Source organism: Cucurbita pepo, chromosome LG16, assembly GCF_002806865.2.
Source record: "Cucurbita pepo subsp. pepo cultivar mu-cu-16 chromosome LG16, ASM280686v2, whole genome shotgun sequence".
Lineage (NCBI taxonomy): Eukaryota > Viridiplantae > Streptophyta > Magnoliopsida > Cucurbitales > Cucurbitaceae > Cucurbita > Cucurbita pepo.
The window spans coordinates 7,601,708-7,614,307 of NC_036653.1; the positions used below are offsets into that span (position 1 = coordinate 7,601,708).

At 37.6% G+C, this 12,600-nt stretch overlaps 4 protein-coding genes across 4 annotated transcripts; 2 read left to right on the forward strand and 2 right to left on the reverse strand.

The window, feature by feature from the left end:
• Window positions 1-328: 328 nt before the first annotated feature.
• On the reverse strand, window positions 329-2,939 carry LOC111777290 (transcription factor bHLH30-like). Its single transcript, XM_023656825.1, has 2 exons — window positions 2,367-2,939; window positions 329-1,194 (listed from the first exon to the last, which is right to left on the reverse strand). The coding sequence occupies exons 1-2, from the start codon at window positions 2,634-2,636 to the stop codon at window positions 715-717; spliced, it is 750 nt and encodes a 249-aa protein (XP_023512593.1). The 5' UTR covers window positions 2,637-2,939; the 3' UTR covers window positions 329-714.
• Window positions 2,940-4,603: 1,664 nt separating this feature from the next.
• LOC111777076 lies at window positions 4,604-5,017 on the reverse strand. The gene has a single exon (XM_023656513.1). The coding sequence runs from the start codon at window positions 5,015-5,017 to the stop codon at window positions 4,604-4,606; it is 414 nt and encodes a 137-aa protein (XP_023512281.1).
• Window positions 5,018-6,190: 1,173 nt separating this feature from the next.
• On the forward strand, window positions 6,191-7,454 carry LOC111777222. Its single transcript, XM_023656717.1, has 3 exons — window positions 6,191-6,338; window positions 6,503-6,544; window positions 6,939-7,454. Exons 1-3 carry the CDS (start codon window positions 6,210-6,212, stop codon window positions 7,305-7,307), a joined length of 540 nt encoding a protein of 179 aa, XP_023512485.1. The 5' UTR covers window positions 6,191-6,209; the 3' UTR covers window positions 7,308-7,454.
• Window positions 7,455-11,489: 4,035 nt separating this feature from the next.
• On the forward strand, window positions 11,490-12,282 carry LOC111777223 (protein LIGHT-DEPENDENT SHORT HYPOCOTYLS 10-like). The gene has a single exon (XM_023656719.1). The coding sequence runs from the start codon at window positions 11,628-11,630 to the stop codon at window positions 12,099-12,101; it is 474 nt and encodes a 157-aa protein (XP_023512487.1). The 5' UTR covers window positions 11,490-11,627; the 3' UTR covers window positions 12,102-12,282.
• Window positions 12,283-12,600: the final 318 nt, after the last annotated feature.

Genomic DNA, 12,600 nt, shown 5'->3' on the forward strand with positions numbered 1-12,600 from the left:
CATTAGAGTTTCGCGCACAAAGAGGGGTGGACTGTGAGATCCTCATATCGGTTGGAGAGGATAACGAAGCATTATTTATAAAGGTATGGAAACTTCTCCTTAGTAGATACGTTTTAAAATTGTGAGACTCACGACGATACGTAACGGGCCAAAACGGACAATATCTGCTAGCGGTAGACCTAAACTGTTACAGTATATTTCTTTCTTATGTCGTGCAAAAAACCAAAGTCATGACTATCGTCGTTGAATCAAAAGTTCTCAAGACATGAATCAGATGACCTCACAAGATATGCTAAAAATGAAAAAGATACAATTTTGACGAATATTCAGAAATAAATTCCAGAGGTGCATATTTGTATATAATCTATGGATCCACTGAGAACATTGTTAAAATACTTTTACAAGTAGGTTTTATTAAAAACATAAGGAAACAAAGGGAAAGCAATCAAAAAGATCATGGAGTATCCTCAGATACGTACCAAGTACTTCTAGTCAAGCTCGGAAGTCTTAACATCAACCTTTTATCTATGGAGTAATTTTCACCCGTTGAGCGATGACCCTCCACTTGGCACCATCGGATCACTAGGGCTGACTTCGACCCCAGCTCGGATCCCGAATCCTTCTCGATGCATAAGTGAGGCTTAGCAATATCCAACTCACTTATCCTGTTGACTTCCCAAGAGATGCAAAAACCAGTAAAAAGAAATCATATGCTCACCAGAAATCGCCCATGGAAGACGAGCTCGATGAACCGAGCAGCGAAATTCGACGTCTCTTGTTTGGAAACGCCATAAACGAGAACTCTTGTGGATCAGAGAAGTTGTTTAGAACAGATTTGATGGCTTGGTGCACGGAGGTCTGCAATTCAGTAGTTTCAATATCTCCATCTTTGCAGCTGGTTAACACCAACACGTTCTGCATCCTGCCATTTAAGGTTCCAATCTCCGCCCTCTTTATTATCAGGTCTAGAGCATGAAGTGCCCGTCTTAAATCGGGTAGGAGGCCGGGTTTATAATCACAACATAGCGATGCTCGAATCGAATACGACACGCCGTCGAATCCATCCTCCTGGTGTTCAACTGTTATTTCATCGACTTCTTTTGGTATAATATGGGCATCACTGACTTCTGCAGCAGCTCTTTTCAGCACTTTTAGATGGCTAATTACTTCAGCTAGCAGTGTCGCTTTGTCCATCTGGTCATTGAACACACAGACAGTCAAGGTGATGATACTCATGGCAAGCATAAAACAACCTTACATTTCATAAGAGAATGGAAGAAATGTTAGAAACCACGAGTTTTTTTTTTTTTTTTTTTTTTCCTNGTAGGACTCCTCTCCCCTCGAACAGTATACAATAGAGCCTCCCCTGAGGCCAATGGAGCCCTCAAACAGCCTCCCCTTCATCGAGGCTTGACTCCTTCTCTAGAGCCCTTGAACAAAGTACACCATTTGTTTCACACTTGAGTCACTTTTAACAACACCTTTGAGCTCATAACTTCTTTCTTCGACATTTTGAAGATTCTATTGTCATGGCTAAGTTAAGGGCATGACTCTGATATCATGTTGTCCACTTTGAGTATAAGCTCTCATGGCTTTATTTTTTAGTTTCCTCAAAAGGCCTCATACAGATGTATTTCTTACCTATAAACCCATGATCAACCCCTTAATTAGCCAATGTGGGAATCCTCGAAACCCATGATCAACTCCTTAATTAGTCGATGTGGGACTCCTCGAAACCCATGATCAACTCCTTAATTAGTCGACGTGGGACTCCTCTAAACCCATGATCAACCCCTTACTTAGCCAACGTGGGACTCCTCTAAATTCATGATCAACCCCTTAATTAGTCAATGTGGGACTCCTCTAAAACCATGATCAATCCCCTAATTATCCGATGTGGGACTCCTCTCCCAACGATCCTCAACAAGAAAGACAAACAACGTAATGGAAGAGTTACTAAAAATTAAGGCAAATTGAGAAGTAACTTAACAGATGCCTTCAGTGAGATGATGTCTTCACCACTCATGAACAGGAAATTCATTCATACAATTTAGAGTCATGGTTGACATCTTATACTCATATAGCGATCACTGATCATGTCAGCCAACGCCAAAACAAGCAAGCAATATGAATGAACAAACAAAAGTTTAAATGAATTTCGCCATTTCTAGAGCAAACCAGGCATAAACAACCCTACAAGCATATCCTAATCAGGACATTTGAGGCGTCCTTACCATAAACAGAGTCTTGGAGCTATATTAATGCAGACAAAAGTAAAACCCCAAATTCAAGATGAACCCAAACTGAAACAGAGCTCAATCAAAATCCCTAATAACCAAAAATGGCAGAAAAACAAAAACACCCACCTTCTTACCACCGGGGACGAGACTTCTAAGACTCCCAAGATGACCATTGATTCTTGCTCTACGCCTTCTCTCAGCCTCGCTGTGGTTCTTCAGCGCCGCCGCGCTCCTCTCAGCCGGAACCCCTTTACTCTCAAGCTTCAATGGTGCCTCGATAAGCTCATCTCTCTCACTATCGAGCACCAATGAAGAAGTTGAGGCCGACCCATTTCTGATTACAGCAGAGTTAGCGCAAACCCCATCGTAAGAGCAAATCCGCGAGAACTGACCCATGGGAGAAACTTCCCGGAAAGGAAATTGAAAGGGCTGAAGGAGATCAAATGGGTGATTTCAGAAATGGAAAAATTAGAAGCGGAAGGCCGACATTGTCGTCTTGGTTACAGAATTGAGTGGCGAACAGAGAGAACTTGACGGCGCGTCAATGGCGAGCGAGTCAGCACCCAATGCGGCGGAGAGTCCTTCTCGGAGTCACAATCCGAGTCTCTGGTAGTCTTTGTGTGATTCAACGGCGGAAGCCATTGATAATGTCTGCAAATAAATGATGAGATCGCCTCACTTTGAAGCACAAATTTTTTCTTTTAATTTTTTTTTTTTAATGCAATTCATATATTTTATTTATTTTTATTTCCAATCAAGGATAAGGTTAAAACTAAAAATAATCTCTCATTTATTTTTTATTAAAAAATTAAGTCTAAATTAATAAAAATATCTCTAAATTTTATATTTTATTTCAAAATTACGCATATATTTATAAAAAATATATATAAATTTATTAATTTATTAATTTTTATTTTAAAATTTGATTGGTTTAATTAAGCTTTGATTTCTCGAGATAGGTGACGGGTCACATTAGTTGAATCCGATTTGGCATTTAGTAAAGTTCGGAGTTATTATGGATAATTTTAAGTTATTTAAAGGACAAAAGCTTAGGGGTGACTCGTGACTTTACAATAATAAATTAAATAAATTATCATTAAGATTTTGGATTTGTTTTAATCAAATAATTAATTTCGCTAATCTTTTTTTCTAACTTTATTTATTTAAATAATTTAAAGATTTCTTCCCACTTTTAAGAAAAAGTTTGGCTACCGAATATTCCCACTCAATTAAAACTTTTTATTTATTGATTTTGAATTAAAACCCACTTTATTAATGACAAGTATGAATTATTATTATTATTAATTTAAATCAATTTTATTCATTATTTTACCAATATTTTTATAAAATTGAGATATCGATATTTTTCCAACACCAATATTTTAAACTTTGGTTATATACATAATTTTCCATCTGAACAGAAATCTCTCTCTAGCAAACGTGTTTTAACATTGTGAGATTGAGGGAGACATGTAACGAGTTAAAGCGGACAATATCTATTAGCGGTTACAAATGGCATCAGAGTCAGGGTGGTGTGCCAACGAGAACGTTGGGCCTCAATGGAGGTGGATTGTGAGATTGCACATCGATTGGAGTGGGGAATGAAACATTTGTTATAAGGGTGTGGAAACCTCTCCCTAGCGAGCGTGTTTTAAAACCGTGAGGCTGACAGCTATACGTAATGAGCTAAAGCGAATAATATCTACTAGCAATGAGTCTGAGCTGTTACAAATGATATTAGAGCCAGTGCGGTGTGTCAGTGAGGACGCTAGCCCCAACGGAGGTGGATTGTGAGATCCCACATCGGTTGGAGGAATGAAGCATTCGTTATAAGGGTGTGAAAACCTCTCCCTAGCAAGAGTGTTTTAAAATCGTGAGGCTGACAACTATACGTAACGGGCCCAAAGCGAATAATATGAGTCTAGACTGTTACAAATGGTATAAGAGTTAGATAGAAGGCGGTGTGCCAATGAGGACACTAGCTCCAATGGAGGTGGATGGTGAGATCTCACATCGATTGGAGAAAGAAACGAAGCATTAGTTATAAGAATGTGGAAACCTCTCTCTAGTAGAATCTTTTTAAAACAATGATACATAACAAGCAAAAACAGACAATATCTACTAGTAGTGGAAATGAGCGGATACAAATGAGTAAATTCTTAAGAATTTCGACTCCAAAGTTGAATAGACATATCTAAATGAAACTATTGCTCTTTAAAACGACAGAGGATCATGAAATTACGTTGGAATTCATGTTCGAATTATACATACTTCAACAAAAAGACATAGATATATAAAAATGAAAGCATTTTATTCATTAGACGTATGAAATTTGAGGAAAAAAACAGCAACGGTACGAAGCATCACTGGCCAGCAGCAAAGGCCTCGACAGGGAAGGTCTTGGTGACGCCGGCGAGGCTCTTGAAGTGAATCTTGCCAGTGGGGGGATCATCGAGGTAGATATCATTAACAGGCGGCCACAGCAGAAACTCCTTAGCCTTAACGCCCTTAAGCTTCTTAATTCTCTTCTTCAAAATAAACCCAGTGATCTCCGCATCATAGCTCACCAACTTGCTCACCATTTTGAAGTGGTGCTCCACCTTCTTCCGCTGCACGATCCACACGTACCCAGTGTCCTTGACATAGCCGACTTCCTCGACGTCGGCCAAGGGGAGCAGCCCCTCCGGCAGCTCGAAGTCCTTCAGAAGGGCGAGTGCAAGGCCCAGGCCTTCCTCATGGCCGTGTTTCACGATCCCACCTTCCCTCGGGTCCGCCATGGGTTGAGATAGAGAGGAGAGGGATGGGTTTTTATAGTGTGTGGGGGGTTTGGTTTTATGCTGGATTTTGAGTGATGGAATCGATGCGAGTTTGCTTTGTTTCGGTCGCCCAATTCCACGCTTTGTTTGGTTTTGGTCGTTTTCGTTGTTTACCATATGGATGTTGGCAAAAAATTGGATGAAGTTAGTTACTATTAATTGCACCTTTAAATCACAATTTGATTCAATGGTTTGGAGCTCATTTTCTCTTATTACAACCTTACATTTACAAAATATAGTTAGATGTCCATTTTACCCGTGATCCGTTTTTTCCCTACATGAGCCGTCACCCACTTAATATAAATAATTTTCAACACATATTAAACATATATATAAAATAGGAGTAGGACACGCTTAATATAAATATATTTTCAATGCATATTAAATATATATATAATAGAAGTAGGACTTGTAGCTTAATATAAACATATTTTCAACACATATTAAATATATATATATAAAATAAGAATAGGACTCTCCTCCTAATATAAATATATTTTCAATCCATATTATATATATATATTTATTTATTTATTTATTTTATACGAAAAATAAATTAGTTAATTTTAAAACTTTAATGGTAATATATTTAATGTATTAAAGTTTGAATTTTTAGAAATGAGATTAATATTACATTGTTAAGATTTATTTACAATTTTTTTTAATAAAGATTATATTGAAAATGAAAACTTTAAAATAACTATTTAAAAAAATAATAATAAACAGAGAAAAATTAGTTTCGAAGAATGTAATCTATCATAAATTTGTAGGATATTATATGAAATAGATGGCAGGGATGCTGATGGAGAAAGTTTACTGTTCTTATCCCGCCAACTACGGATTATTTAAAATTCCAAACTCAATGTAAATAAGTTTTGGCCAACCCTAAAACCAAATTTAATGTGCAATCTATCCTAAAGTTTCATCTACATTTTCATCCTATTTTAAAATAAATATTTATATTATATCGTAAAAATGGGATGAAATATATTTTAAAAAATAAAATATAATACTTATTTATTAATTTAATGATTATATTTTATTTCGTCATTTAAAAGGACGCGGGGTGCCGCCTAAGCCAGTCCATTTCATAACAAACTAAAATTTTGCGAGTCCCATTGGCGCGGTAAACAGAACGAACAACGGAGGAGCCATGGAGGATCACCGAAAACAGAACGCAGAACGGCTCCGGAAGAAGAGTAATAAGATCTCTCTCGAGGACTACCTCGATTTCTTCTCCTCCGACAAGCAACTATTCCTCCCTGTCGCTTATCTCAATCAGGTCCTGATCTACATTGTTTTTTTTTTTTTTTTTTTCTCACTGATTTCTCTANTTTTTTTTTTTTTGTTCTCACTGATTTCTCTATGACGATCTGTTTGGATTTCGTTTCGAACTACTTGCCTGTTGATTTTTTAACCGATGCTTCTGTTTAACTCGATGCGCAGATCATTCGCATGCATGGCTACATGAATATCAAAGGTCTGAAGGTGAGTTTGCCGAACCGATACGTTTGTTTAATTTGCTTGGTTGAAAATTAATCATAATAACCTTTGTTTGCATCTCTTACGCAATGTTCACCAATTGGTTTCTAGTTTGAACTTATTGCTTTGAAAAATTAGAGAACGTTTACTCAAATTGATTGAAATTCCTTATCAATTTTGTTCTATGTTTGGGACTTAATATGGATCCTCTGTTGTGCGTTCCAAATTAGAGAACGTTTACGTAATGTTCTAAATTAATTTAGCATAAAAGAGTGAGAAGAGTGCGGAAAATGAGATTAGAAAACGATGCTGCTCAGCAGCTGAAGTAATTTGATGTCTCCTCACTCCTAGTCTAATAGGAACCGATTAATTACATTCACATCCTCTCTCTCTTGCTTAGAATGTAGTGAAGGATGCCGTAGGTACAATTAATCTGGTCAATCTCTCTCGGTCCACACTCAAAGAGAGCATCTCATCATCCGCGTCCATTACGCTTGAGGACGTAATCTCGGACCTCAAAAACCTCGAATGGCAAGAATGCAGTGTGACATCTGTTCTGAATTTCAGTTCCTGGAATCAGAATAACTCCGATCCGAGTCCGGACCGCGAGGAGCCGACTAGTGCCTCAAAGAAGTCAGGAAAGAAATTACGAGTATCGAGTGAATGTTATAGTCAAGAAGTCGAGGCAGTTGATGGAGTCTCCTCGTCTTGTGCCTCGAAGAAGTCGGGAAGTGAATCTCAGAGTAAGAGAAAGAAAACAGCTGCTTAAAAGTGGTGAGAAAGATGGTTCACTTCACTTGATTTGGTACCTTCTTTTTGTTTTCTGTTTTACTGTAATGGAGTTAAATCAAATATGAAACTGTTCCTCAGTGATTTCTTCTTTTTCTGGGCAACAATGGTCGTTTCTGTTATTGTTCTACATTCGCGTCCTTTTGGAGTTTGGACTGGAGTAATCCTTGACTCTTCTGTTTAATCCTTCGACGCACAGCAGCAACAGGTGACTTCTGATCTCTGAATTGCCTTAAAATCTTTCGTTCCCTTTTGAAGATAGTTGTTAATAGATAAACCACTGGAAAAATCAGCAACACTGCAACATTGATGTACGGAAATACAGGATGGGCAGCGTTTGGACTGTTGGAGGCGGATTCCGCGGAGCTTTTTGAATCGGAGGCCTTGATTTCTAGGGATTTCGATTTGGGGTCACGGGGTAGGGAGTTAACCCGATTTAGAGGCGTCATAGTCGCTTTCGTTCTATGAGTAGGAAGATTGGAATGGGGTAGCATCGCAATCGTCGCCGGAATGACAACGGCGGCGGTGAACGCCTGAGTTTTCGTGCCATCCGAAAGTGAAGCAATTGAGGATGAGGCTCCGTAAAGAATTTGGAGGAGAAAAGAAACGGTCCGTTCGAGGAAGTGGGAACTACTCGGTGCTTGTGCTTTGATACCGGGCATGAACAGACTTTCGTGTCTGTCGGCCTTTATGGGCTTTGTGGTTTGTTTGGCCCAAACCATTTCTTATATGGCGCCCAATATACCTCATCATTCTCCCTGGACGAACAAGATCAAATTTACTTCATTCCAATGGGCCATGATAAAACCTTTTTGTGTAGGACGGTAGAGGGGTTCGCCGCCTCAAGAGAGTGACGACTAGCAGTGGCCATTTAAAACTTTGGTTAGTTAGGAATCGGTGTAAGGCATCCTCAAAAATCTCAAGCACCAGGTAAAGTGAGTCATCACCAAAAATCTTAAGAGCCAAGTGATCATCACTTCTATTAAGAACTAGAGATGTTAAGAGACCAAGGGGGAAATTTCTAAGAAGGTGAAAATATTTGTGTTGTTGGCTATTTTGGGACATTAGTACAACTGAAGCTGTGCAGAGAAGAAATCATTTTGTCTATATTTCTCCTAGTAGGTATTGACGTATGAAGAGAAAAATGGCTAAGTCCTTACCACCTATCTTATCTCACAGAAAGAAAAATAAGTGTTAGCGTTCTCACTGAGTCTCAAAAGATGGTAGGCATCGGACGGTGTGCCAACAAGAACGTTGAGTCCTAAAGAGAATAGATTGTATGCCAGCAAGAACGTTGAGTCCTAAAGAGAATAGATTGTGTGCCAGCAAGAACGTTGAGTCCTAAAGAGAATAGATTGTGTGTCAGCAAGAACGTTGAGTCTTAAAGAGAATAGATTGTGAGATCCTACCTAGGTTAGAGAGGAGACGAAACATTCTTTGCAAGGGGGTGAAAACCTAACCGATTTTTTAAAATCTTGAGGGGAAGTAAAAAAAAAAAAAAAGAAAGCCTAAGATGAGAATACCAACTAAGTGTCAAGCTATTAGGTACCCACGGGGAAAGATGTTTGATCTTTGGAGAAATTCCAGTTGAGGACTCGTTGTTGTTTATTTCATTGGACGGACATAACTTCTTCTGGAACTCTTTTAATTTCTCCATTTCTAGTTGGACTGGGATGCTTTGGTCTCACCACTTGATCATTCCACCAAATTATTATTTTATTCTCTTTTCCTAAATCCTGCAAAGCTAACAATCAGAACTGCCATTTATTGAACAGTTTGTTGAGGACATGGGATTTTTTGGTGAAGGAGATCTCATTTGTAGATATTTGATATTTCCTTCCTAGTTTCAGCTTTGGTGCTGGACTAATTGGTTATCTTGTGTACATACGAATGCTGGGGAGTAGTGTGGACTATCTTGTGCCAGACATGACCTTTTCTTGGTACACCCAGAGAGAGAGAAACAGATAGCAAACACATAAATATTTGGTGATAAGAAAACAGCTGAAATGCACCAACTGATCTCATTTGCTGATCAATCTGTGTAGTTTTGAGCTGTCAATTGCTGCCCAACTTGACATACCATGTACCTACAGCACAGAAAGTGGGGTGGGCAAAGGGTCAAATTGAAAGGACAAATAGAATAGAGAAAAGTGAGTAAATTATGATGGCCCCATTTCTTGAATAAATGGCATAATAAGATTCCGTTGTGGAAGATTTCCACCCTAATGATCAGAACAGACAAATGGCCGTGGTTTTTGGTTCAATCATGTAAAGTGAGCATCAGCTTGGTAATCGCCTCTCCAACTCCCTTTCTTTGCATCCACACTTAAACTTGAAGTAGGGTATTGTGGGTATGGTGGAAGGGGTACCCAAAGTTTCAAGGAAAGGGAAAGGATTTGTCGGCTTTGACCTGTTACATATTGCCGTCAGGTTTACGGTTTTTAAAACGCGTTTGTTAATTCCACACCCTTATATAAGGAATACTTTGTTCTCCTCTTCAACCCATGTGGGATCTCACAATCCACCCCTTTGGGGGAGAGCGTCCTTGCTGGCCCACCGCCCAGTGTCGGGCTCAAGTTTCCACCCCTATAAAAAATATTTTGTTCCCTTCTCCCACCGATGTGAGATCTCACAATCCATCTCTCTTGGGGGCCAGCATCCTTGCTAGTACACCGCTCAATGTCGGGCTCAAATTTCTACATCCCTATAAGGAATATTTCGCTCCCCTCGGTACATGAGATCTTACAATAGAAGGTCCCTTAGCATTTGTAGTGTCCCTTTTTAAAGCTCTATTCCAACGACCTTCCCGCAATAGCAAATGTAATGAGCTAAAGTACATTTGCTAAAGATTCTAAGTAAGCAATGAAGTGTGATTCTCCAAAATTGAAAAGTATATATATATATAGTAGAGATGAAAATGAAAGGAAGAAATGTTTTATAATACTCTCTCATTATCATATTGGAATATGGAATAGGCTTTGTGATAAGAAATTTGTCCCAAAATTTAAGCATGATTGCAACCAAATAAGGTAAAAGGGGTTTGGTGTAAAAAGAGTAAATTAAAAAAAAATAATAATAATAATAATACAAGTGGCGCAAGGATCTAATTTTATTTTAATTAATATTTATTTATTTATTAAAAAAAACGAATTTCCATAATCTCTTAATTAATTGGGGTCCATCCTTAATCATGCTTTCTTGACCACTTAGAGAAGTGAAATCATATAAATTTCTTTATTTTTTAAATTAAAATTGGTAATGGATCACCTTTATTTTTTCCATAAAATTTTAAAAAATAGAGCATATTTTGTATTGATATAAAATTGAAATGAATTTTAACTTTTTATATGATATATATAATGGTTTTTTTTTTTTTAATAATTAATGTTTTTAGTTCCAACATATTTAAATTTTAAATCTAGAGTATATATTTATATAGTTGAATTATATTTAACTTTTAGTTAAAAGTTTAAATATGTAGAGTATACATTTATAAAGTTAACACATTTTGTACGTTTATATTATATTTAGATTAACATAATATGTAGTTAGGTAAAAGAAGATTTTTTTTTATCTAGTGAGATTTTATTGTTGTTTTAGGTCTAAGACTTGTTGCCTGTGGCCTTGTGTTGAATGTTTTGATTATACTAGTCTAGGGCATGTTGTCGGTCGTATACATGTTCCAATTTTCTTTTACTTGCTTTTATGTGTAGCTAGATCTTTACTATTCTTGTCATGTCACTATGGGGTTGTACAACCATTCACCATAATCATGTTTATACCGACCAGGGCTAAAATGACTCAAAATATACAATGAGAGATGTGACTAGTTGTTAATTCTTCCAACCTAAGTAAGAGAGTGACAACTCATTCCCATTGATAAAGACAACTCAAATGGAAAACATAAGACGTTAATTTATATCCATTTAGATACCAAATGGATCTACTTTTCCCACATATATACTATAATTTAATCACTTAAATTAATTACCAACTAATCCCACTAATTTGAAACAGTGCATGTAATTACGTATTAATACTAATCACCCAAATCAAATTAAAATACAACAACCCCTTCTTGGCCCTCTTCATCTTATTGTGAACTTCTAGACAAAACGTATTCATAATTCTAAACACTATTATGGAATTCTTTTCATTTTTTAAGAGCAAAATAATAATAAAAGAGAGAAAAAGATGAACAAGTCATATGGCCCATAACATGTCTTCTCAGTACACTCCATCAAATTATCATTTTCTTCTTTTATGATCAACCAAAGGAAGAAACAAGAACAACCCAACAATGTCAGGTGGCGGAGGATCAAGCAAAGAATATAGAGAAGGATCGTCGAGCTCGGCTCCGACGACCCCGAGTCGATACGAGTCACAGAAACGGCGAGATTGGAACACTTATGGTCAGTACTTGAACAATCAAAGGCCTCCAGTGGCAGTGTCCCAGAGCAACTTCAACCATGTGTTGGAGTTCCTAAGGTACTTGGATCAATTTGGGAAGACAAAAGTTCATGTGGAAGGCTGCATGTTTTATGGGGAGGCAGAGCCGGCAGGCCCTTGTGGCTGTCCGCTGAAGCAAGCTTGGGGCAGCCTTGACGCTCTGATAGGGCGGTTGAGAGCTGCTTATGAAGAGCATGGAGGGTCCCCTGAGAGTAACCCTTTTGCAAGCGCTTCTATAAGGGTTTATCTTAGAGAAGTTAGGGAGTGTCAAGCCAAAGCTAGAGGAATCCCTTATAAAAAGAAGAAGAAGAAGACCAACCAATAATACCAATCTTCTTCGTTTCATCTTTTCTGTTCTTATTGCAGTTCTTGTTAAGTTTCTTTGCTTTCCCTTGTTCTTTCTTTCTTATGAATCATCCATTTCTATTGCTAAATGGAAATTTAACTTGATGGGTTTGATTAAGATTCAATAAAAGGGTCGGGGTCGGTCGGATTTGGGAGCCTCATCGGTTTATTGAAACCAGGCCTTTGCTATCATACTTTCTTCTGGTCAAAAAGACAAACGGACTTTACTTAAACAAAAAAGGCCGAATTCGGAGGCTTCTCTTTGTATATTACATTAGCGCTCATGCGGGTATTTTTGAAATGTGAACTCATCGAGTTTGATAACGGTTTAGGTCTCGTTTAATAGCTATTTGATTATTAGTTTTTTTATTTTTGGTTTTTGAGTATTGAAATTTGTGTTTTTTTTTTCTCCTTTCCGTCCCCTCCACCTGATCATTTTGATTATTTTATCCCACCAATTATCAACTAGAACTGATCAT